General features: G+C 41.8%; 1 protein-coding gene across 7 annotated transcripts in view; it reads left to right on the top strand.

Moving 5' to 3' along the window:
* CACNA1E (calcium voltage-gated channel subunit alpha1 E) overlaps positions 1 to 24,785 on the top strand; it is a 575,426-nt gene that overhangs the window by 489,218 nt on the left and 61,423 nt on the right. For all 7 annotated transcript variants that reach the window (XM_067467631.1, XM_067467628.1, XM_067467632.1 and 4 more), the window contains 9 exons: positions 344 to 481; positions 2,816 to 3,017; positions 10,859 to 11,023; positions 14,142 to 14,252; positions 15,524 to 15,607; positions 15,737 to 15,862; positions 18,018 to 18,083; positions 23,122 to 23,213; positions 24,307 to 24,472. In XM_067467631.1, the coding sequence (XP_067323732.1) occupies positions 344 to 481; positions 2,816 to 3,017; positions 10,859 to 11,023; positions 14,142 to 14,252; positions 15,524 to 15,607; positions 15,737 to 15,862; positions 18,018 to 18,083; positions 23,122 to 23,213; positions 24,307 to 24,472 (1,150 nt within the window). The remainder of the gene's footprint in view (positions 1 to 343; positions 482 to 2,815; positions 3,018 to 10,858; positions 11,024 to 14,141; positions 14,253 to 15,523; positions 15,608 to 15,736; positions 15,863 to 18,017; positions 18,084 to 23,121; positions 23,214 to 24,306; positions 24,473 to 24,785) is intronic.

Raw genomic sequence — 24,785 nt, 5'->3', positions numbered from 1 at the left:
GTACTTTAAAGATGCCACCTGTCATACTTTGTGATGGTAAGTGTCTCAGCAACTCAGCAAAAAGATTCCCTTAGATCAGTGTTTTTCAACCTTCCTAATGCCACAACCCCTTAATACAGTTCCTCATGTCGTGGTGACCCCCAACCATAAAAATTCTTTCATTGCTACTTCATAACTGTAATTTTGCTACTATTATTACAATAAAATAAAACCATATAAGACATTTTAAGCAAATAAGACAATTTAAGCAAATTGAAACTAAAAAAGGTAGACATTGTCTGATACAAAGAAAATTCTATAGAATCGCTAATCTAGAGGCTAATGACATCTCCCATTATTACAGAGGCAACTATGTGGACCATGAGAAAAATCTGATGGAAGTGAAATGCCGTCAATGGAAGCGCCATGAATTCCACTATGATAATATCATTTGGGCTTTGCTCACCCTCTTCACTGTCTCCACTGGAGAAGGATGGCCACAGTGAGTATTTCCCTTGGCCTCTCTAGTGATGCTAGGAATTAAGCAGTGTACCTTAGTGCAAAACTATTCCAGTCATATGGGATTTGCTTGTACATTTATATTTCAATGACAAAAGTAAATGTAAGGTGTTAAATTTTGTTTCTAAGGTTAAAATGATTCAGAGCCAAGACTCAGGGTTAAATGCCTCTTCGTTGTTGTCGAAGGAATGTTTGCACTGAGCTTGGTGCATATAGATCAGCTCTTAGACTGAGGGCCCTTCCACACAGCCCTATATCCCAGAATATCAAGGCAGAAAATCCCACAATATCTGCTTTGAACTGGGTTATCTGAGTCCACACTGCCATATATTCCAGTTCAAAGTAGATATTGTGGGATTTTCTGCCTTATTTATTTATTTATTTATTTATTTATTTATTTATCATGTCAGGAGCAACCAGACCGTTGTATTACATTTTTAACAAAACAAACAAACAGACAGACAGACAGACAAAACAAAAAGTTTGCAAGCTTGGTAGTTGATTAAATGTCCTTTGACCAGTAGCTGGCCACTTGGAGTGCCTCTGGTGTCCTCCATTATGCATGTAGCAGGGCTCAGGTTGCATTGCAGCAGGTGGTCTGTAGTTTGCTCTTCTCCGCACTCGCATGTTGTGGATTCCACTTTGTAGCCCCATTTCTTAAGGTTGGCTCTGCATCTCGTGGTGCCAGAGCGCAGTCTGTTCAGTGCCTTCCAAGTTGCCCAGTTTTCTGTGTGTCCAGGCGGGGAGTCTCTCATTTGGTATCAGCCATTGATTGAGGTTCTGGGTTTTAGCCTGCCACTTTTGGACTCTCGCTTGCTGAGGTGTTCCAGCGAGTGTCTCTGTAGATCTTAGAAAACTATTTCTTGATTTAAGTCGTTGACATGCTGGTTCAAGAGATGAGCTGGAAATGTCACTGCCTTGGTCCTTTCACTATTGGTTGCTACTTCCCGGCGGATGTCAGGTGGTGCAATACTGGCTAGACAGTGTCATTTCTCCAGTGGTGTAGGGCACAGACTCCCCGTGATAATGCAGCATGTCTCATTAAGAGCCACATCCACTGTTTTAGCATGGTGAGATGTATTCCACACTGGAAATGCTTACTCAGCAGCAGAGTAGCATAGCGCAAGGGCAGATGTCTTAACATTGTCTGGTTGTGATCCACAGGTTGTGCCAGTCAGCTTTCTTACGATATTGTTTCTAGCATCCACTTTTTGCTTGATATTCAGGCAGTGCTTCTTGTAGGTCAGGGCACGGTCCAGAGTGACTCCCAGATATTTGGGTGTGCTGCAGGCCCGTAGCCAGGATTTCGTTTCGGGGGGGGGGGGGCTGAATTTTTTTCAGGGGGGGTTTCAGGGGGGGACTGAGTTTCGGGGGGGGGGCTGAGTCTGAATGAAAGAGGGTCTAGCCTAGCAAACCTTTTGTATCATTACCCCAATAACCCCATGCATATGGGATATATTGAGTATGGTGATCAGATCATGATATGAATAAACTTAACAGTTTAAATAATGCACCAGTAAGGCCTTTTCGTGAACCACCATGAGAATTTTGGGGGGGGGGGGGATGAAGCCCCCTGAGCCCCCCCCCCCCCCTTGGCTACATGCCTGGTGTGCTGCAATGCTCCAGTGGGATTCCTTCCCAGGTAATCCTCAGAGCTTGGGATGCTTGTCTGTTCTTAAGGTGAAAAGCACATGTCTGTGTTTTAGATGGATTAGGGATCAGCTGGTTTTCCCTGTAATAGGCGGTAAGGGCATCTAGAGCTTCGGAGAGCTTCTGTTCCACCATCTCAAAGCTCCCTGCTTGAGCAGTAATGGCATGATCATCAGCATAGATGAAACTCTCTGTCCCTTCTGGCAGTGGCTGGTCATTTGTGTAAATGTTGAACATGGATGGAGCAAGCACGCTCCCCTGAGGCAGGCCGTTCTTCTGTGTCCGCCATCTGCTTCTCTGGACCTGGAACTCAACAAAAAAGCTTCTGTTTTGTAGCAGGTTTCCTATGAGGCGGGTGAGATGGTAGTCCTTTGTGATATTATATATTTTTCTCAGGAGGAAGCGGTGGTTTACAGTATCATAAGCTGCTGACAGGTCTATGAAGACAGCTCCTGTGATCTGCTGCCTTTCAAAGCCATCTTCTATTTACTGAGTCTGCCTTGATATTGTTGGATATAGGACTGTGTAGAAGGGCCCTGGGACACCCATCCGATTTATGCAGTTTTGTCCTAGCAAAGTTAAATTGGTATAAGGATTGAAGATGGCTATGCCATTAACATCTGACTTTTCTCTCTCTCTCACTCTTTCACACTCACTCTGCTTCCAGGGTTTTGCAGCATTCTGTGGATGTCACCGAGGAGGACCGTGGCCCCAGCCGCAGCAACCGCATGGAGATGTCCATTTTTTATGTGGTGTATTTTGTAGTCTTTCCTTTTTTCTTCGTTAATATCTTTGTGGCTCTCATCATCATCACTTTCCAGGAGCAAGGAGACAAAATGATGGAGGAATGCAGTCTTGAAAAAAATGAGGTAATATATACAAATAAGAGAAAATGATGTGGGGATTATGTCGTTTTTTTCTTGAAGAGGAGCCAGATGGATCATTCAAAAGTTTCTGGGTTTACAGAGTTGCAGTACAAGCTTACTAATAGCATTTTATCATGAGAGGTTTAACAATATTCTTTTTGTTAAAGGTCTTAGAAACGTGGGAGAGTAATTTTACAAAATGAATTGCTAATTTTTAAAAATTTATGAATAGTTGCAGCTAAACCACCAGTTGATTATCAATTTGAAAGCAGGTGTGTCATACCTTTAAATGCAACTGTCTATGCACCACTTTTCTGAGAAGTGGATAAGGATGTAATTTCGTGTCATACCATTCTCTCTGATGTAGACAATTGGTACACAAATCAACATCATGATAACCATCTGATGCAATTTTTAGGGCTGGTCATGGCATGAGAACTGTCAGTAATCCTGGGGTTCAAGAAAAATATTGTCCATGCCTACCATCAATCATCATACTACATCTGAAGCATATTTACTTGTGTTTCCACTTTTTGAAAAACATTCAGAGAAGGTGACGTGCATACAACAGAACCAAATGCCTTTCATTCATGTTTGAGATAGTAGTCACATCTCAGACAGCTTTTGAATACCAGGAGTGCTATTGGGCAGGAACAGACCTGTAAACCCATGTGACTGTAGGAAGAGCTCTCTCTGTATATGTGTAATGACAGGTGGGCATTTGGCAGATTTTGCACCTTTTGATTCTAATTTTCAGGACTAAAATGAAAAATTGAATTTTGAAGGAGTGCTTGTAGGTAGAATGAAACGTGGAGTTTTCAGTGTGATGGGGGGGGGGGGGGGGGAGTCCAGAAGACATCTTCAGCTCCACCATAATTATGGCTGAATCCACACAAGGGCTATATTGGACCAGGGTTTAGCACAGATGGTAAATCACCAGCAGTTATAAGATCTACCAACAGAAAGGTTGCCAGTCTGAAGCCCTGGGTCGGCATGAGCTGCTGACTGTCAAACCCAGCTAACTGTTGACCTAAGCTGTTTGAAAACAGCTTGAGCTGTAATTAGAGAAGTTAGGTACCACGTAGGCATTTTATGACACGATGAAGGAAAAGATCTTAAAATGCCAGATGGAGGAAGTCCTGATGGCTCTTTGTCATAGAGGGTGGAGCGACAGCACCCTCCTGTGGCTGGATTTCGATCACAAACTTTCCAAGGCACCAAAAAGCTGAACATTGGTTGACACAACATACCTGCTTCTTTAATGTCTGTCTCTGTATTGTCTATCCAAAATGGCATTGAATGTTTGCCATGTATGTGTACTGTGATCTGCCCTGATTCCCCTTGGGGAGATAGGGCGGAATATAAATTAATATTCGTGAAACACAACAAGATGAGTCCACAGCAGACACTCTGCTGGCTGCTGAATTGGATCACACGTCGGACACTTCCCAAGTGTCTAGGACTGTGTGATGTATCGGCGAATAATGTGTGCAGATCCCAGTAAGGTGGCCTTCTGCAGCTAGCAGATTGTAATTTTGTCAGCACCGATTGTGTTTAAGTGCAGGCCAAGGTCTTTAGGCATTGCACCCAGTGAGCCGACCACCTCATTTACTGGTTTGTGCCAGAGTCTTTGCAGTACAATCTTTAAATCATCATATCGTATCTGCTTCTCCAGTTGTTTTTCTACAATCCTGCTGTCACCTGGGATATAATAATATTATTATTATATCCCATATTATATTATATTATTATAATAATATTATTATTATATCCCATATTATATTATTAATAATATAATTATAATATAATATAAATTATTATTATTATAACTATTATTATTACTAGCTGTACCTGCCACACGTTGCTGTAGCCAACCTTCCCTCCCTATTTCTCTCCTTCCTTCTTTCTTTCTCTCCTTCCTTCCCTCTTTTTCTTTCCCTTCTTCTTTCTTCCTTTTCTACCTGTTTCTTTACTCGCTTCCTTTGCTCTTTGGTTCCATCTTTCCTTGTCTCTTTCCTTCCCTCCCTCTTTCTCTCTTTCGTTCCTTCTCTCCTTCCTTCCCTCTTTCACTTTATTTCATTATCTCCCTCCTTCTCTCCTTCCTTCCTTCTCTACTCTTCTTTCTCTCCTTCCCTCCGTCTTTCCCTCTTTCTCTCCCTCCTTCTCTCCTTCCTTCTCTACCCTTCTTTCTTTGCTTATCTCCTTCCCTCCTTCTTTCCCTCCTTCTCTCCTTCCTTCCTTCTCTACCCTTCTTTCTTTCCTTCCTTTTCTCCTTCCTTCCTTCCTTCTCTCCTTCTTTCCCTTCTTCTCTCCCTCCTTCCTTCTCTACCTACTGTTCCTTCTTTCTCTCCTTCCCTCCTTCTGTCTCTCCTTCTTTCCCTCCTTCCTTCTCTACCCTTCTTTCTTTCCTTCACTCCCTCCTTCCTTCCTCCTTTCTGTTTATGTGTTTTGTGTGTGTATATGCATATATGTGTGTTTATGTGTTTTCTGTGTGTGTATATGTGTGGGTGAGAGAGTGGTTTGCGCATGCATTGTAATGCTTTTTTTTTTTGGCTTTTTAAGTCCCTTCTGCTGTGTTTTTCAGTGTTTTTATGAGTGATGATCACTCATTGGCCTGAGAGGTGTCTTAAGTCCAAATTTGGTGTCAATTCGTCCAGTGGTTTTTGAGTTATGTTAATCACACAAATGAACATTACATTTTTATTTATATAGATTTTTATTATTATTATATCCCAACTCCAGTGTGCAGTATCCTGCCTGGATTTGATCCCATTACTATCACACTCACCCATTTTAATCTAAACTCAAATTAGTCTTGAAAGCCTCACTTTTTCCCCACCTACTCACATCAGTAGACAATAATATTTCTACCCATGCTCATATATTCATTATATCAGATTATTTTTGGCCACACAAGTACAGTTTCCTTCTTCATGGTCAGCATACAGATATACATATATTAACATACTCAAATCCATCTTGTTTTTCTGTTAATCTTACCACCAACCTGCACTCCCTGGGATGTCTCCTTTGCCCCTTTCTCTTCTCCTTTTTGTATGTAACCCCACAAGGCCCTCTTCATCCTCTGTGTATGATGTGTGTGGAGAGAGCAGGATGAGAGGATAGAAGGAAGAGAGAGTGAGGCTAGGTGAGATAACAATAGCAGCAGGAGAAGGGGATTTCAACCCATCAGCTGTTTCCCCCAATTGATCTGTTTCTCTTCTGCAGCTTTGAAGCTTTGCTGAGCTTTGTTTGCAAAAGCTTGCAGCCTTTGATCTATTTCTTCACATATGCATGTTCCAATCTATCACTGCCTATGGGAGAGAAAGCACTGCATATCTGTGTGCAAATGAAAACATACTTTGAAATCACAGTAGTTGCATGCAGAACATCTTATTAAGCCCAGACCCATTGATGCCAATGCTGCAAGGGAAGCAGATAGGAGGTCTGACAGCTGCTTCTCTGGTGATCTCCTCAAGGGATCTGATCTTAATCAGGATTGTATACAGGCCCGTAGCGAGGGGGGGGGGATTAGGGGTTCAACCCCCCCCCGAAATGTTTCAGATTTTTTTTAAAAAACCTGGTTTACTCATGTATTTTAACTGGTTAACCCAATTCCCATGCTAAATCTATGAGATGCAAAAAATAAAGAGTCCCTCCAGAACTGCAAGCACTATCTCAAGCAAATATTAGCAATTTATTCACACTGTCATTACTTGCAGCAATAGCTGATGTAGTTGTTCTGGTACAGCTGTACCAGGAGCTCCAACTTTATTTGCTTTGTATTAAATGTTTGCTTGCAGTCCTAGGTTTCAGGGACTCTGCAGATAGGTGGCTTCTTTGGTTGCAGTCATAGGGCAAGTCACCTGTCCATCATTGTTAAGTTTTGGTTCCGCCCCTTGCTCAGGGCAATTGGGAAGGGAAGGGAGCCATTTTTAGTTAGTCTCAGTAAGGTAAGCTTATGTATAGGATGTGTGCAAGCTTCCCCTGTACAAAAGCTTCAACCCTTAAGACCTTCCAGGGGAGAAAGGTCTTAAGAGTCTCCAAAGAATTTCCAGGAAAACAGCCCTAAAGACCAAAGAACTCCAGCTGGAGAACATCTACTGCCTTGCTGGTAGGTCCACTCAACGTTCGAGATGCAGTTCGACCCGGTAGCGGAGCCCACATCAGTAAGGGTTAGATTACAGTCAGCCTGGGAGAAGTTAAAAAGGGGATTTTCCTTTAAAGAAGAAGTTATTGAAGACAGTTGCCTGTCCTTCGTGGGCAAGATTAGGAATTCAGCTGTTGCCTAAAAGCTTGGAATCATTTGCTTAACTTTACTGAAGACAAGAGAAGTTTCTGTTTGATTGTTCATTAATAAAAGACTTTGTTGTACTTCTCAAGCCATCTAAAGACTCTTTGTGGTGGAAAACTCAGAGAACTTCTCTTTAGGCCCCCTGGCTTCCCGCTGGGCAAAGGTTGCACATCCTGTTCTAAAGACAATTATTTACAGGCCCAGAACGTGACAGAACAGTAGTGAAGCAACCAAGTTGGGGGCGGGGGATGTTGAATGTTCTCATTAAGGAGGCCAGACTTGGTGGAGGTGGTTGACAAGGGCGTAGCTACAGGCTATTGAATGCTGCTCTGCCCCCTGCTGTGCTCTTTGCTTCAGCGTGAGCTAGGAGGCAGGTTTCAACACCCCCCTCGTGAAATTTTCAACCCCCCCCCCCGGAAATTTCAACACCTCCCGAATTTTTTTTCTGGCTACGGCCCTGATTGTATATACCCCTATTATGCCCAAATCCATCATGGCCTACAAGGGCAGTGGCTGCTCCTATAAAGGTGGCATTCCCTCTCCCCTCCCCTCCCCTTGTCTGGCTCCCTCTGCCCTCCCCAGTCTGTGACCACCAGCCCTCCTTCATCCTATTCTTCCTGTCCCATCCATTTCCTCTCATCTCAGCCTTAGAGAGAATAACAGGCCTCAGCATCTCGCCAGTTTGATTCCATCCCCAAAAATGTTTACCACTGACTAAGCCTGACTTCACTGAATACAGATAAACACCAGTGTAATTAAACTATCTAATAAAATAGTGTAGGGTAGTAATCCCTGCCTCCTAATCCCTGCAATTATGGAGGGACAACTGTATTAAATTTAATTTAATAAAATATATTTAATAAAATGTAATCCCAATACACCAGCAAGCAGAGAATCTCAGATATTTGATATGTTAATACAGTATCTCCATGCACATACTGAACAGACAAAATGGTAGCGCCATGTTTGTCAGGTGAGGATGCTAAGCTCAATGCCCACCAACCTGTTCTGCTCTACAACCATCCAACCCTCAATTTTACCCAAATCTACAGTTTTTTCCTAACAATTAGAAGTATAAAGGGTTTTTAAAAATACTGTATTTCCTGGTGTATAAAGACTACTTTTTAACCCATGAAAATCTTCTCAAAAGTCAGGGGCCGTCTTATACACCAGGTGTCATCTTATAGGGTTGGTGCTGAAATTTCCAAATCAGAATGGAGAATCTGTGGTTGCCCCATATGTTGGGGGAAGCTCAAAAACGGCCGTGGCCACATCCCCGCCATATGCGGTGACCACATGAATGCAGCAAGGGTGGCGCTGTACAAGTACCATCCCCCTGCTATGCCAGCTCCACTGGCTGCTGGTCCATCTCCGAGACCACTTCAGAGTGCTGGTTTTGACCTATAAAGCTCTATACCTTTCTCGCCCAGCTTACTTGTCTGGACGCATCCATCCCTACGTTCCGCCGCGTAATCTAAGATCATCCGGGGAGGCCCTGCTCTCGCTTCCCTCAACAGCACAAATGCGTCTGGCGGGGACGAGAGACAGGGCCTTCTCAGCTGTGGCCCCTCGCCTATGGAACACACTCCCAAATTAGGTGAGATCCGCTCCCTCCCTCCAGACTTTTAGGAAAAAATTAAAATCATGGTTTTGGGACCAGGCCTTCGGGCAGTAGAAGTAAATGTATGCAGCATCTCAGAAGAACAATGCCTGAAATGGCAATTCGACAGATGAGACTGTTTTATTGTTTTGATTATTGTTTTATTGCTTGTGGATGTATTGTTTTTAACTTGATTTGTATCTAATTGTAGTGTATAATTGTAATTGTTTGTACTGGCATTGAATTTTGCCATTACTTATGCGTAAACCGCTTTGAGTCTCCCTCGGGGTGAGAAAAGCGGTATACAAATACTATCAATAAATAAATAAATAAATAAGGTAGAAGAAAATCCACTCACCGGAAGTGGAAAGAAGTGACTTAACGCAGTCCCGATGACAAGGTGAGGGGGGCGCCTCACGGGGAAGGTGTAAGTGAAGGGCAGGCATCCGGGACGCCCAGAGTATGGAAAAAAGTGCATAGAGTGGCGCTGTGCCCAGAAAAACACACGTCTTCCACCCATCTGGCCTGCCCTTAATCCTATTACTGTACCTCCTTCTCTGCCACTCAGGTCTCGCTCCTGAGGACTGAAGTGAAGCAACACAGGTGCGCACGTGCGAGATCTGAGAGGCAGAGAAGGATGTACAGTAATAGGAAAATTACCATATTGAAATCAATTCTAATGTTTTTTAAATGTTTATTTGGTATGTGTTGGAAAAAGGGTAGTCTTATATGGCAAGTATATCCCAAACTCTATATTGTAACTGGAAAAGTTGGGGATCATCTTATATGCCCAGTCGTCTTATACGCCGGAAAATACGGTACATTAAAGCCCTTAGACAAGGAAAGAAACTGCTTTCATTTTAAATCAGAAGAACATAATGTGTTCCAGAGGACAGGAGCAGGATTCGAAACCATCTTGACAGATTAGAAAGAGGGGCCAAAACTAACAAAATGAAGTACAAGAGAGACAAATGCAAGATACTCCACTTTGGCAGGAAAAACGAAATGCAAAGATACAGAATGGGGGACACTTGGCTTGAGAGCAGTACGTGTGAAAAAGATCTTGGAGTCCTCGTGGACAACAAGTTAAACATGAGCCAACAATGTGATGTGGCGGCAAAAAAAGCCAATGGGATTTTGGCCTGCATCAATAGGAGCATAGTGTCTAGATCTAAGGAAGTCATGCGACCCCTCTATTCTGCTTTGGTTAGACCACACCTGGAATATTGTGTCCAATTCTGGGCACCACAGTTCAAGAGAGATATTGACAAGCTGGAATGTGTCCAGAGGAGGGAGACTGAAATGATCAATGGTCTGGAGAACAAGCCCTATGAGGAGCGGCTTAAGGAGCTGGGCATGTTTAGCCTGAAGAAGAGAAGGCTGAGAGGAGACATGATAGCCATGTATAAATATGTGAGAGGAAGCCACAGGGAGGAGGGAGCAAGCATGTTTTCTGCTTCCTTGGAGACTAGGATGCGGAACAATGTCTTCAAACTTCAAGAGAGGAGATTCCATCTGAACATGAGGAAAAACTTCCTGACTGTGAGAGCCGTTCAGCAGTGGAACTCTCTGCCCCGGAGTGTGGTGGAGGCTCCTTCTTTGGAAGCTTTTAAACATAGGCTGGATGGCCATCAGTCAGGGGTGATTTGAATGCAATATTCCTGCTTCTTGGCAGGGGGTTGGACTGGATGGCCCATGAGGTCTCTTCCAACTCTTTGATTCTATGATTGGGATCAAGATAAATATGAATTATTCTGCATTTGTGTATGTAAAGTCTATAATTATTTTCTTTCACTTGTATTCCTTGTCTATATACATAATTAGTCACTTAAACATGAATATAATACTGTGCTTCTGTAAGCCTCTCAGTGCACTATATGTAATAACTAGCAATAATATGTACACCAGTTGACAGATTCTATTGCTTTCTTCCTTTTTTCTCTTTTCCAGAGAGCGTGCATTGACTTTGCTATTAGTGCTAAACCCCTCACCCGCTACATGCCTCAAAACCGACACACTTTTCAATACAGAGTCTGGCACTTTGTGGTCTCTCCATCATTTGAATATACCATAATGGCCATGATAGCACTAAATACTATTGTTCTAATGATGAAGGTAAGATGGATTTCGGGTGCTGTTTAAAGGTTTGCCCATAATTTCAATGGTGTGATCCAGTCAGAACATTTTAAATATAACTGTCATATGGGAAGTTCACTCTCTTTCATTTTGATCCAAATTCTCAGTTATAAATAGGCTATAAACAAATTGGTTGAATGTTTGAAGATGGCTTATAATTATGAGTTGGAGAAGCTGGCAGTCTCCTAGGGTGTCTAAGCTGAGCTAAAAGGGGACCCAAGCCAAACCCAATACCTATATTTAATTATTGTCATGAGAAACTATACAGGGATCTGCATCCTACAACATTGGAGAAATTACACTGTTTAGCCACTGTTGTACCACCTGACATCCATTAGGAACTAGCAACAACTAGTGAAAGGACCGAGGCAGTGACATCTCTGGCCCATCCCTTGTTCGGATATCGCCAACACACCAACGACTTAAATCAAGAAGTAGTTTTCTAAGATCTACAGAGACACTCGCTGGAACACCCCAGCAAGTGAGAGTCCAAAAGTGGCAGGCTCAAACCCAGAACCTCAATCAATGCCTGATACCTGATGAGAGACTCCCTCCTGGGCACACAGAAAACTGGGCGACTTGGAAGGCGCTGAACAGACTGCGCTCTGGCACCACGAGATGCAGAGCCAACCTTAAGAAATGGGGCTACAAAGTGGAATCCACAACATGCGAGTGTGGAGAAGAGCAAACCACAGATCACCTACTGCAATGCAACCTGAGCCCTGCTACATGCACAATGGAGGACCTTCTTATAGCAACACCAAAGGCACTCCAAGTAGCCAGCTACTGGTCAAAGGACATTTAATAGAATGCCAAGTTTGCAAACTTTGTGTTTTGTTTGTTTGTTTGTTTTAATGCAATACAACTGTTTGGTTCACTCCTGATATGATAAATAAATAAATAGGAAACCATACATTTAAGCAATGTGTCTACAAATATGATTGGCATTACCTTTGGCCTAATACATATTCAGATGTTGACAGTGTGGCAGGCTGGTGTTCCTTACCTGTTGCTATTACTTGGAAGAAAAGCTCGCAGCATTAATGGTAACTAGGTCACAACTCACATTCATATTGTCGCTGTGTGAAGAACATATGACTTCAGAAATACAAAGAATGTCTTGCTGCCTTGAGCTTCCTGCATCTGGATCTGTTGCTGTGTTCATTTTAATTGTTCTGGTTTAACCATTTTTAAAAGACATTTTCATAAGTACCCAGGTCAAGATACGTGCCTATACTTCACCATAGTAGATGGTATGGTGACATCTACCCCACTTGTGCTACAAAACTATTGGGCATACAAGGCAGTTGCTAGGCTTGGTAACTTTGTTACTAAAACTATATGTTCTCGAGCAGTGGTTCTCAATCTGTGGGTCCCCAGATGTTTTGGCCTTCAGCGCTCAGCAATCCTTACAGCTGGTAAACTGCCTGGAATTTCTGGAAGTTGTAGGCCAAAACACCTGGGGACCCACAGGTTGAGAACCACTGCTCTAGAGTAAGAATAATTTTCTGCAAAAAATGCTCTACCATTGAGCCGTGACGTCTTGTCACTTAGAAATGCACATAAAGGCTAACCCATGTGTTATGTTCAGAGGCAGCCGTAGGTAATTTTCAACGGTAAGCAAACAGTATTTTGGTGCGCCCTCCCCCCAAGCAATCACTGATATATATTTTCTGTTCGTCGTGGGAGTTCTGTGTGCCATATTTGGTTCAATTCCATCATTGGTGGAGTTCAGAATGTTCTTTGATTGTAGGTGAACTATACATCCCAGTAACTACAACTCGCATATGTCAAGGTCTATTTCCCCCCAAGAGCGCCTCAAGAGCGCCCCTGGGCAAAATCAACTATACTGCGAATGCTTACTTTGTGTAATGGGTTGAGCCGACCCTGGTTATGTTTTAGATAGGGAGTGATATACTTAAAATGTAACATATGAATGTAATTAATGGTTGACAAGAAACCATAATTAGTTGTAGATCCAGGTTGGTTATGTAATTCTTGAAAATCTTGATTTCTTGTGCTCTTTAAGGTTTTCTACCTATTTCGGCAGATGTATTAAGAGCCTGATAACACAAATATATCACATACCCTACTTTGAACCTCCGCTTTTACCAGAATTTCCCATCAGACATCAAATAATATCTACAGTATCTTCTGGTGTATAAAACTACTTTTTCACCCAAGAAAATCTTCTCAAAAGTCAGGGGTCGTCTTATACGCAGGAGTAGTATTATACACAGGAGTTGTCTTATATGCGGGAGTAGTCTTATACACTGGGAGTCATCGTATAGAGCGGGTTTCTGGATTGGAGAATCTGTGGTTGCTGCATATTATGGGGGAGCTCAAAAACGGCAGTGGCCGCAACCCTGCCATATGCAGCGACTGCATGAAAGCATTAAGGGCGACGCTGAACAAGTATGGTAGAAGAAAATCCATTCATCAGGATTTGTGGACTTAATGCAGTCCCGATGGTGAGGTGAAGGGGTGCCTCAACGGGAAGGTGAAAGTGAAGGGTGGAGCAAGCTGCAGGCTTCCGGGGCGCCTGGGGTAGAGTGGCTCTGGGCCCAGAAAAACACAACTCTTTTACTTGTCTGGCCAGCCCTTGTATCCTATTACCGTACCTCCTCCTCTGCCTCTCAGATCTTGTTCCTGAAGACTGTAATGAAGTGGTGCAAGTGCGCATGTGCGAGATCTGAGAGGCAGAGAAGGAGGTACAGTAATAGGAAAATTACCATATTGAAATCAAATCTGATGCTTTTATTAGGTAACTGTTAATTGCATTTACTTTTCTGACTTGTTACACCTTATATACAAAACAGCTTCAACATACCAATCTATAGCGTAGTGAGAAAAATAAAAGGTGGCACTCTAGCAGTCATCTCTAACCAGAATGGATAATGTTACTCCAAATGAGAAGACAATCTGTTTTTGTTTGTAAACCTAATCCCTCCATAATATGACAAATATCTGTTGTTAAATGAATGTAGCACGTTCATTTCTAATGAGAATGTGTAAAACAGTGGCAAATGTTTGGGTTGTTATATTGGTGCAAATGGAGTTCAGCCTATTATGCTTCCCCCTTCTCTCTTTTTGGCAGTACTATTCTGCTCCCTACACCTATGAACTGGCTCTGAAGTACCTGAACATTGCTTTTACCATGGTTTTCTCACTAGAATGTGTCCTGAAAATTATAGCCTTTGGATTTCTGGTAAGTTTCAGAATATTTTGGGTTGCATGTTAACTTTCCGGTTATTTGAAATCTAGTTTGCTCTTAATAAAATGCCTTTCTAGGTCAGATCAAGATATTTCCATCATGTTTATGTTCTCGCTAGTTTGGAGGAAAGATAATAATAATAACAACAACAACAACAACAACAACAACAACAACAATAATAAAACTTTATTTATACCCTGCTACCATCTCCCCAAGGGACTCGGTGCGACTTACATGAGGCCGAGCCCAAAGTACAACAACAGTAAAAGCAATAAGAAAACGATCAATACAACAGTTAAAATAAATCTCATAAACAAAAGTAAACAATAAACAGTAACAATAACAACAAGCATTTAAAACCTATGGCTGGGCCAAATGTAATAATTTTAAATTTAAAAAAATTAAAAATAATCCTGGGCATGGACAAGGTACGATATAACTGGGATAGAGTTTTCAGGTAGAGCTGGGGCACGCAGACAATCCTAAATCAGTGATAAAGTGCATTTAGGGACTTATTGCTGAGTGTATTTCCTTACTCTGGGAAGGCACACTGGAACAACCACGTTTTCAGGCTCCTCCTAAAGATACAATAGATCAAGCAGCTGTTTGACTCTCTGGATATCTGGTATGTGGAGAGATACATTTTAGGTGTCCAGTTGACACCAAGTTATATATGATCAAACATATAGGTAAACATGATTGATCAGTAGATTCCTTCTGGAAAGCAAAACTCAGATTTGAGAAGAATGCTTCAATAGATGGATCAGATCTGACAAAGAAATTTTTAAAAGAAGTTGATGGTGATGACGAGGATTCTTAAGGTTGTTGAATGTGACTGTGACCTCATGGATATGAATCATGAGTAAAAATCCCAGCCTTGTCATAATTCCACTGTATTTTTTGGTAACAGTAGTATCCCAGCCCTAATTGAATTAGATGAGAATGTAGGGTTTCCCCCTGTATGTACACCCAGCTATAATAGGAAGCATCCATACTGTAGAATTAATGCAGTTTGACACCACTTTAACTCCCATGGCTCAATGATATGAAATCCTAGGACTTGGTAGAGAAAGCTGAACACTTTGAAAACTACATAAAATGACATTGAGCCATGGCACCTAAAGTACTGCATTAATTCTACAGTGTAGATACATCCTTAGTTATATGTGCAGTTTTTGATCTCTACAGGATATTATTATTATCTGGATGTTCACAATGTGGTTTAATCTGCCCCTTTCTTCCCCTCTCTTCACATTTTCTTGCAGAATTATTTCCGTGACACCTGGAACATCTTTGATTTCATTACTGTAATTGGTAGTATTACCGAGATTATCTTGACGGATAGCAAGGTGAAGCTCCTTTCCCTTCTCCCTCCTTGTTCTTCATGAGAGTTGAAAGCATGGGGATAGATGTGATTTTTTTTTCTTTAACTGTTTCTTTATTTCTTTTTCTCACTCATGTTCTGATATTTTTAATAGCTGGTAAATACCAGCAGCTTCAACATGAGCTTTCTAAAATTATTCCGAGCTGCCCGTCTCATCAAACTACTTCGCCAAGGTTACACCATCCGAATTTTGCTGTGGACTTTTGTACAGTCATTCAAGGTAAAATTTGACATCTTGTTTACTTTCCAAGTTTAGACATAGTCTCCACAACCTGAACTGCAGATATTTTCATTCAGAGTGTCATACACCACAAAATAGTGCAATTCCTTACGAAAGGATTTGGTAGCAGATCCTACCTGCAGAAATGGGTGGTGCTAATAAAATGATCGGCCCCCAGAGATTATGAAATATGAAATATGCTTGAATGCTCTGGGGGATTTTTTTAGCTGATATAGCTGGTGATTCTGTCGACGCCTTGATTTTATTATGGAATGGAGAAATGGGCAGTGCTTTGGGCAGTGAAGCAGTTGAATAATGACTAAAGTGTACATGTCACAAGTCTTGGAGCAAATGCAATCAGAAATCAGTTGATTCTTAGTTGTGCCTACTATGCAGCAATGAGAGAGCCCAAAAAGTCATATTATATTACTAGGAATGCAACCTCAACCTCCCACTAAGTAGGTGTTGTGACTGGGCACCAAAGATTGTATCACACAGCAGTTTAAGGGTTAACAAAAGTCTTTAATGAGTCTCTGGTAGACTAACAGCACTTGAGCAGCAGTGCTAGTTAACAAAACAAAAGGCCTTCTGGCAAGTAAACAAAGGAGGGAGAAAAGCCGGATTATCCCAGGACTCAAACTCAGGGAAAGAGGAAAGCAGGAGCAAACGCTGGCGTTGATAAACATGGAGTCAAACGGTCCTTGGTCATATACAGGCAGGAGCAGTAAACAAAGTCCAGAAAGCAGTTGCGTGGTCCAGGAACGTTTCCAAAGTCAGGGGCAAGGAGAAGTCACTTACGTAGTCCAATCCGAAGTCAAGGCACAAGAAGACACAATAACTGGAAACCCAGGACCCAAACAGAGGTTAGGCAGCACAAACGCTTTGTCCCCTGCAAAGCTACATATCCCAGAGCTCCCATTTTTATTAACAGTCACTATCGCTTGATTGGCTATAATCGCTATCATCTGGTTCATCTCCCCCAGCTGCTGGCTCGTTACCTTGCCAACGCTGCCATCATTGATCTAATTCAGAATCCTGCCAAGATGTACCTTCCTGCCATGTACTTTGGAATCCCTCGAACTCGTCACTGGACGTGGGCTGATTACATATGTCCTGAATTTCCCTAACCCGAGTCCAGTCCAATTCCTCCTCCATGTCCTCATTACTGGCTTCCAGTTCATCTGCACTGGAATTGTCAGCTGTATCTTTAAGCCTTTTACTCAACGTTTCCTCATCACTATCAGACTCATTGGCAACCCGCTTTACTCCCCGGTAATCCCCTTCTTCCAGATCCTCGGGTCTAAACCCTGCAAAATCTTCCATATCGCTAGGCGCTAAGAAAATATCTCGAATACGCTCCAGCTGACGCTGATCCAGCTCTGACTCAGCATTACTCCTCCTTTCCTTACAACCGGTAGCAGCTTTGCTGCCAAGACGCTGAGCCACAACAGTAGGATTATTTCAAGTGGTGATGAGCCCTTTGGTTACATCAGTAGAGTTCAACTATGCAACTCATGACCACGCACTGTGAAATAATTGCTGTGTACTTCGAGGAAAAAGTTGATCATCTGAAGAATTTGATACTACACCTTTTAGAGTTTCTAGGGAGGTTGTCCAGTACTCGACTGCATAATTTGTGCAGAGCCTAGATGCAGCTATGAGCTAAACGAAGACCAGTAAACTGAAACTGAATACTGATGATATACATTCTGTGGACTGGTGGTTCTCGGGTCCGGGGGTTGTGTAAATAATCTGTATTGGATGGGGTTGCCTGAAGGACCAGGTGTGTAGCTAAGAAGTACTTCTCAATCTATCCATGTCACTGGACGCCGAGGTGGATTCTGTGTCATAGAGTGGTTGGCACCAGTTTCAACTGGTGTGTCAACTATGGATTTTCCTGGAGAGAGATAACCAGTCCTCACTTTTCCCATGCTGTGCAGCTCTGCTAAAGCAAATGAGTTAAACACAACATTCTTCAGAAAAAATGAAAACCCACTTCCGTTATGTTGACATTACTTTAATATCTTTTGGTCTCACTGTGTCAGCAACCTTCATTAGTTGTATTTTATGAAGGAAAAGCAGGATATATTTATTTTACATTAGTAATTGTTGCTAATATAATAAAACACACCTATGTAATGTTTTCCACTTTCAGGCCCTTCCTTATGTCTGCCTCCTGATTGCGATGCTCTTCTTCATTTATGCAATCATTGGCATGCAGGTAAGTAAATTTTAGAAATACCGCTCATCTCACTCTTGTCATGTCAGGGGACTAAGTAAAGTTTCACAAGATCAGCATACAGAACATATACTCCATGTTGAGAGCACTTTTGGGAAGTAACTTTTGGAGATTAGGGGCACAAGGTTTCTACAAAAGTATAAAAATCACAACTAACAGGTTACGAACAGGAGTGGCTCTCAGGGGGCATACAAGCCCCCTGTTGCACCAGCTCCACTGGCTGCCAGTTTGCTACAGGGCACAATTCAAAGTGCTGGCTTTGGCCTATAAAGCCCTAAACCAGTGGTTCACAACCTGTGGGTCCCCAGGTGTTTTGGCCTACAACTCCCAGAAATCTCAGCCAGTTTACCAGCTGTTAGGATTTCTGGGAGTTGAAGGCCAAAACATCTAAGGAACCTACAGGTTGAGAACCACTGTCCTAAACAGTTCTGGCCCAACTTACCTGTCCAAATGCATCTCCCTTTATGAGCCATTGAGGACTTTAAGATCGTCTGGGGAGGCCCTGCTATTGCTCCCACCTTCATCACAAGTACTTCTGGTGGGGACGAGGGACAGGGCCTTCTCAGTGGTGGCCCCTCGGCTATGGAACACCCTCCCAAGTGAGATCAGATTGGCTTCTTCGCTCATAACATTTCGGAAAAAACTCAAGACATGGCTATTCGAGCAAGTGTTTGCAAATACTGAGTAACGGACATAGGAATCAGAGCAACTACATGATGAGACTGGACAATGTTTTTAAAGAGAATTTATTGATTTATATTTTATTGTTACTGTTATGATTTTATTGATGTTAATGTTTTCATATTGTACTTGTGTTTCTATGGCATTGAATTTTGCCTTGTAAACCACCTCGAGTCGCCGAAATACATAAACAAACAAACAAACAAACAAACAATCTCGATCTCGCTCCAAACCATATTTAACACACACAAAATGTACCTGCACTGACTGGTTGGCTGAACTTGGCCACATGCAGATTCTCTTGTGCACTCAGATGGGCAGGTGGAAGGTAGTTAATGGGATGTGTGTTTCCCTGTATATCCATTCACTAATTCGTGTTGCTGGGCGGGGGATGATGTGGGAACATGAGGAAGAATGGGATGGTGGGGGGAGGGCAAGGGAAGCCTGAAAGGGCAATGCCACCCTATAATCTTGCACATCACTTGCCCTCCTCACTCTACCCAACTATTCCTTTCCTGAGCACACAAGAGAACCCGCACAAGTGCCCATTCTCTTCATGTCTCACCCACATCTCATCCCATCCTCTTCCATCTGCCTGCCCAAGCAAGTGACTGCATAGGGACTCTCATACATCCTTTCTCCTCATGCTCCCCCAGCATATCTCCTTTCTCCAAGTCTCCCTGCTCAAGCGAGTGACTGTGTGAAGGAATACACATTCCCACCCCCATCTCTTCCCCTCACCACACTTATGTGAGTGAGCATCTGATAAAATGTGTGCATGCACCTTCCTTTCCCATGGTTCCTATCCCATCTCACCCCCACTTGTTTGAGCAAGCATACAAGGGAACACACACGTCCAACCTGTAGCCACCCACTCAAACATGTGAGTGAATAAGTCCACAATAGCATGAATATGTATATCCTTCTTCCTTGCACTGCCTTGTTCTATTACTTCCCCCTTTGCGCAGTTAAATGAGCAAGGGAATGCATGAGTGTACTCTTCTTTCCCCACCAAACTTCCCTGTCCCATCCCCTTACACACCTGAGCAAGTGCACAAAGAAATGCATGTGTGTACCCACTCCTCTCGCATTCCTCTGCCTCAGTCCTATCTTTCCCACCCGAATGAGTGAATGCATGAGAAAATGCATTCTCAGCCAGGACCAGCCACCCTACCAATTTGTTCCTTGCAGCAGCCAAAGATTTGACTGCTGATTAAGCCCGATTTCATTTGAATGCAGCTGAAGATGAATAGTGGTGTTATCAACATCCCTATTAAAAATGGAATATAGCAGCGTAAATCATCTGCAAATAATAAAATCTGTAAAGCTTAAACTTGCATATATGGAGGGATGTGAATTTTTTGTTGTAGTTCTTTTAAAAAAAATCCACTGCCATGATTTTTTTTTTATAATCATGAAAACAAGTAACTTGTTATATTATTTATTTATTTATTTATTTCGATTGCTTCTACCCCGCCCTCCTCACCCCGGAGGGGACTCAGGGTGGCTTACAAAAGCAAGGCACAATTCGATGCCTGCATCACATAACAACAAAAGACAATAACATCAGTTAACAAAAACAGCAATTCTGGCAGTAACATAATTAACAGAAACAATAATTATTATAGGCAAAAACAACTATAAAACTAATAAGAGCAATAAAACCAATACAAACCTCATTGACGGTCAGCGTTTCACAATCTCATAGTCAAATTCCAATTCCACAATTGTCAGTCCTTTCAGTCCTATCCATCTGGCTGCCATGTCTAAATGTCAGATTGCCCAAAGGCCTGGTCCCACAACCACGTCTTTACCTTCCTCCTGAAGGAGAGGAGGGATGTTGATACCCTAATTTCCCCCGGGAGTGAGTTCCACCACTGAGAAGGCCCTGCTCCTCGTCCCCACCAGCCTCACTTGTGATAGCTGTGGGGTCAAGAGCAGGGCCTCCCCAGATGATCTCAAATTCCGGGGTGGGACGTAGAGGGAGATACGTTCGGACAGATACACTGGACCGGAACCGTAAAGGGTTTTGTAGGTCAAAACCAGCACCTTGAATTGTGCCCGGAATTGAACCAGCAGCCAGTGGAGCTGACACAGCAGGGGAGTGGTATGCTCCCTGTATGTCGCTCCAATAAGCAATCTGGCTGCCGCTCGCTGGACCAGTTGAAGTTTCCGAACAGTCTTCAAGGACAACCCCACGTAGAGTGCGTTGCAGTAGTCTATATGGGATGTAACAAGATTTAGAACTTTTATATCCCATTCTTCTCTACCTCCGTGAAGGGACTCAGAACGGCTAACAGCAAAAATTCAATGCTAAGCAATAAATAACATTTTAAAACAATATACATAAAACAATAGGTTAAAAATATTAAAATAGATATAAAACCATTCACCAAGTTAAAAACATCGTCCAACTCAGTCCGCACATTATGGTTCAATAACTTTAGTCTTTACTTTATATTACTTATTTCATCAATAATTACTTTTGCTTTCTGTTATTTTTGGAGGGAGGGGCAGAGTATTGATGATAGAAGAACATAAAACATGAAAAAATATTTTTACATAGTATAACAGTGAAAATACTCCTTAAAGGTAACTTTTAAAAGTAGCTACAAACCTATCTATTATGCCAATAAAATAACTTTCCATTGATTCATGGTATTTTTGAAATGTGGCCATCATTATCCACAGCAAATACTCTTATGCAAACTGCTTCCTTTCAATGAGAGAAGCTCTGTTGATGTTTTATTACATAAAATGTAATGTGTAGACTGTCCCTAGCAATCATCATGTTGATTAAATGAAATACTGCATTTTTTTTTAAAAAAAAGGGAAGAGTGGAGGATTTAATTTATCTTTTTCTCTGAAGAATATCATTTGGTATCTAGCTGCCATAGTCTGCTTTACTGAACCAGATACAACCGGGGAGAGCTAAAAGTTGTCACCATACATTTCTTTCATTCCATTTGTTTCCCCAGTTATGCCAAATTTGCAGCTTTTAGACATGTAATGTATGGAGTTGGTTAACAGGTATAAAAGTTAAATGAATGTACTAGGCTTGTGTGATAAAAAAAAAAGTTCAAAACTTATTTCGGATGTAGGGGGCACCGGTGGTTTGATTCGGAAGTCAATTCCGATTTTCACAGAAAAAAATGTTCGAAACTTTTTGAAACTTCTGTGACTTCCGAATCGTTCCTTAATGGTTTGAAAGTGTTACTTCCTGTCTCATTGGGCGGTCTTTACTTTGAAAGTAGTTGTTTTACTCCAGAAAGGGGGTGGGGAGCAAAGGCAGGAAATACATCCAGTTTGTTTTTAAACTCTGCCCAGGCTCCAGCCGAGTAGCGAAGGGAAAGGAATGGCAGGAAATACATCCAGTTTGTTTTAGACTCTGCCCAGGCTCCAGCCCAGAAGCAGGGAAAAGCTGGATCATTTCCGACTCACTTACTGCTTCGTAACAGAAATGGCGGGAAAAGCTTTGGAAGGACAAAGGGACTTCCAATTTCCTTAAAAACTTCAAAATCGCTTCAAAAAGCAAATCTTTCTGAATTTAATCCGAATTACGAAGATTCCGACCGAACCTAACCATGTCTAGAATGTACCTACCATGAGTGGCAATAGCTCTGCTATTCTGCCCAAATTTTAGGGAGAAAAATTATAATCTCAGTTACACCAACCACAATTATTTCTGGGTTGTTGTAGGGTTTTTTTGGGCTATATGGCCATGTTCTGGAGGCATTCTCTCCTAGGAGAGAATAGCCATGTAGGCTGAAAAAACCTACAACAACCCAGTGATTCTGGCCATGAAAGCCTTCATCAATACACAATTATTTCCCTTTTCCAAATTGCCCAAATTTTAGGGAGAAAAATTATAATCTCAGTTACACTAACCACAATCATTTCTGGGTTGTTGTAGGTTTTTTTCGGGCTATATGGCCATGTTCTGGAGGCATTCTCTCCTAGGAGAGAATGGCCATATAGCCTGAAAAAACCTACAACAACCCAGTGATTCTGGCCATGAAAGCCTTTGTCAATACACAATTATTTCCCTTTTCCAAATTGCCCAAATTTTAGGGAGAAAAATTATAATCTCAGTTACACCAACCACAATTATTTCCCTTTGCCTTGGAGCTGTTGTGATCCCTCAGAGACAGGAGATACAAGGAGACTACAATTCCTTTGCACATGACTGGGTTGGAAAACTACTCTCACAATACTTCATTTAATTTCATTTTTGCACATAACTGGGCTGGAAAACTTCTACTCTCACAATATTTCATTTAATTTCATTTTTGCATCATCAACCTTGCTATATTGAGTTTTAATTTGTCTTTGTCTTTAGGTTTTTGGGAATATCAAATTAGATGAAGAAAGTCACATAAACCGTCACAACAACTTTCGCAGCTTCCTAGGTTCTCTCATGCTTCTCTTCAGGTAACTAGACTTCTGCAAGCAGTTGACTAATGATCTTCTTCCAGCTTAATGGGTTACAATTTATACATGCCTGCACCACCATTTTCTTTATTTTCTGTGTTTGAACATTCTTTTTCCTATGTAAAGTTTAGCCATGTTCAGAAGCCAGTTAACATTCTACAAAAGGCAGAACGGCACTAAAAGGATCTGTGGACAAAAATTGCTGTTTACCCTCCCTGAAGTAACAGAAGTCTGCAATGTTCTTTCTGTTACCATCCACTGCTTCATCATGACCCATTAACCTAGGAAAATGTCTGCCAAAATGAGAATCAGCTTTCCTACAAGAATGCACAACATCTAATTAGATACAGAGGTAGTGCTCCCATGTACCTTCCTCCAAAATCTGATTGGGTCTAATTAGAAATCATACTTAGCCGCCTTGCTTTCTTTTCTAATTGGACATAATCAAATTGGTGAGTTAACAATGATGTATTGATGTAAGCCTGGCGTTCTGCACGAACACTATCAGGAAGATGTTTGTGAAGCATGAACAATGTGGTAAAGATGACTGGAATGGAACAAGGAATATGAGATTGGTTATGATTCCACTATGAGACGAAGCGGATTTTTAGTGTAGTTTTTGTAATTGTTATGTAGTTTATATGTTGTTGTAATTGCCTCTTTGTAAATTGTCTTTTATATGTGTGTACACCGCCATGAGTCGCCCTAAAGGGCTGAGAATGGCGGTTAATAAATGCATCAAATAAATAAATAAATAAATATTTGGAAGGGACTATGAAAATGGTTGCATATCCCAGCTTGTGTTCAATGTTATTCACCAACTGCATTCATGTGGAATCTTGATAAAGTAATTCAGTAAATTAGCTAAATTTGTCTCAGTACAAACTGTGCTTGCGTGGACTAGTTACCCCTCTCCATCACCACTACCACCTCTAATTCTATTTGGATAACAATATATGATGTCTGAAATAGAATTTCTGACCGCTGTCTGACTCAATCACAGGCCAGTCCTGGACACAATGACATTAGAAATGCAAAGAAAATTTGCTGAGCAAAGCAGTAAACTTGCATGGTGGGTTTATTTTGCCTGCAGGAGTGCTACGGGGGAGGCATGGCAGGAGATCATGCTTTCATGCCTAGGAGGTAAAGGATGTGAGTCAGACACCACAGCAACATCTGGACAAAATGCGAGTGAGCAGTGCGGCACAGATCTGGCATATGTTTACTTTGTCTCCTTCATCTTCTTCTGCTCTTTTTTGGTGAGTTCTCCCTTGCCTAGCTTCTACATTCTAGCCTTATTAACAAATCATGCTCCAACATGGATTAATGGAATAAAATATACAGTAGAATCAAGAAAGTATTGGTTCCATTTTCACCTACTCTTTATATATATATATACACACACACATACATACACGAGGGGTATTTTTTAAGTAAGGTCCGTTTGAACATAAGTACACAACAAAAGTTTATTTAAAAAAAGTAAATTTATTTTCACTCTATTTTTCGACATAGTTGCCAAGTTTGTTCAAACACTTATCATACCTCTGAACCAATTTTAAAATGCCTTCT

Source organism: Anolis sagrei, chromosome 4, assembly GCF_037176765.1.
Source record: "Anolis sagrei isolate rAnoSag1 chromosome 4, rAnoSag1.mat, whole genome shotgun sequence".
NCBI lineage: Eukaryota > Metazoa > Chordata > Lepidosauria > Squamata > Dactyloidae > Anolis > Anolis sagrei.
The sequence above is the reverse complement of the archived record's forward strand: the minus strand, read 5'-3'. Positions and strand labels throughout refer to the sequence as shown.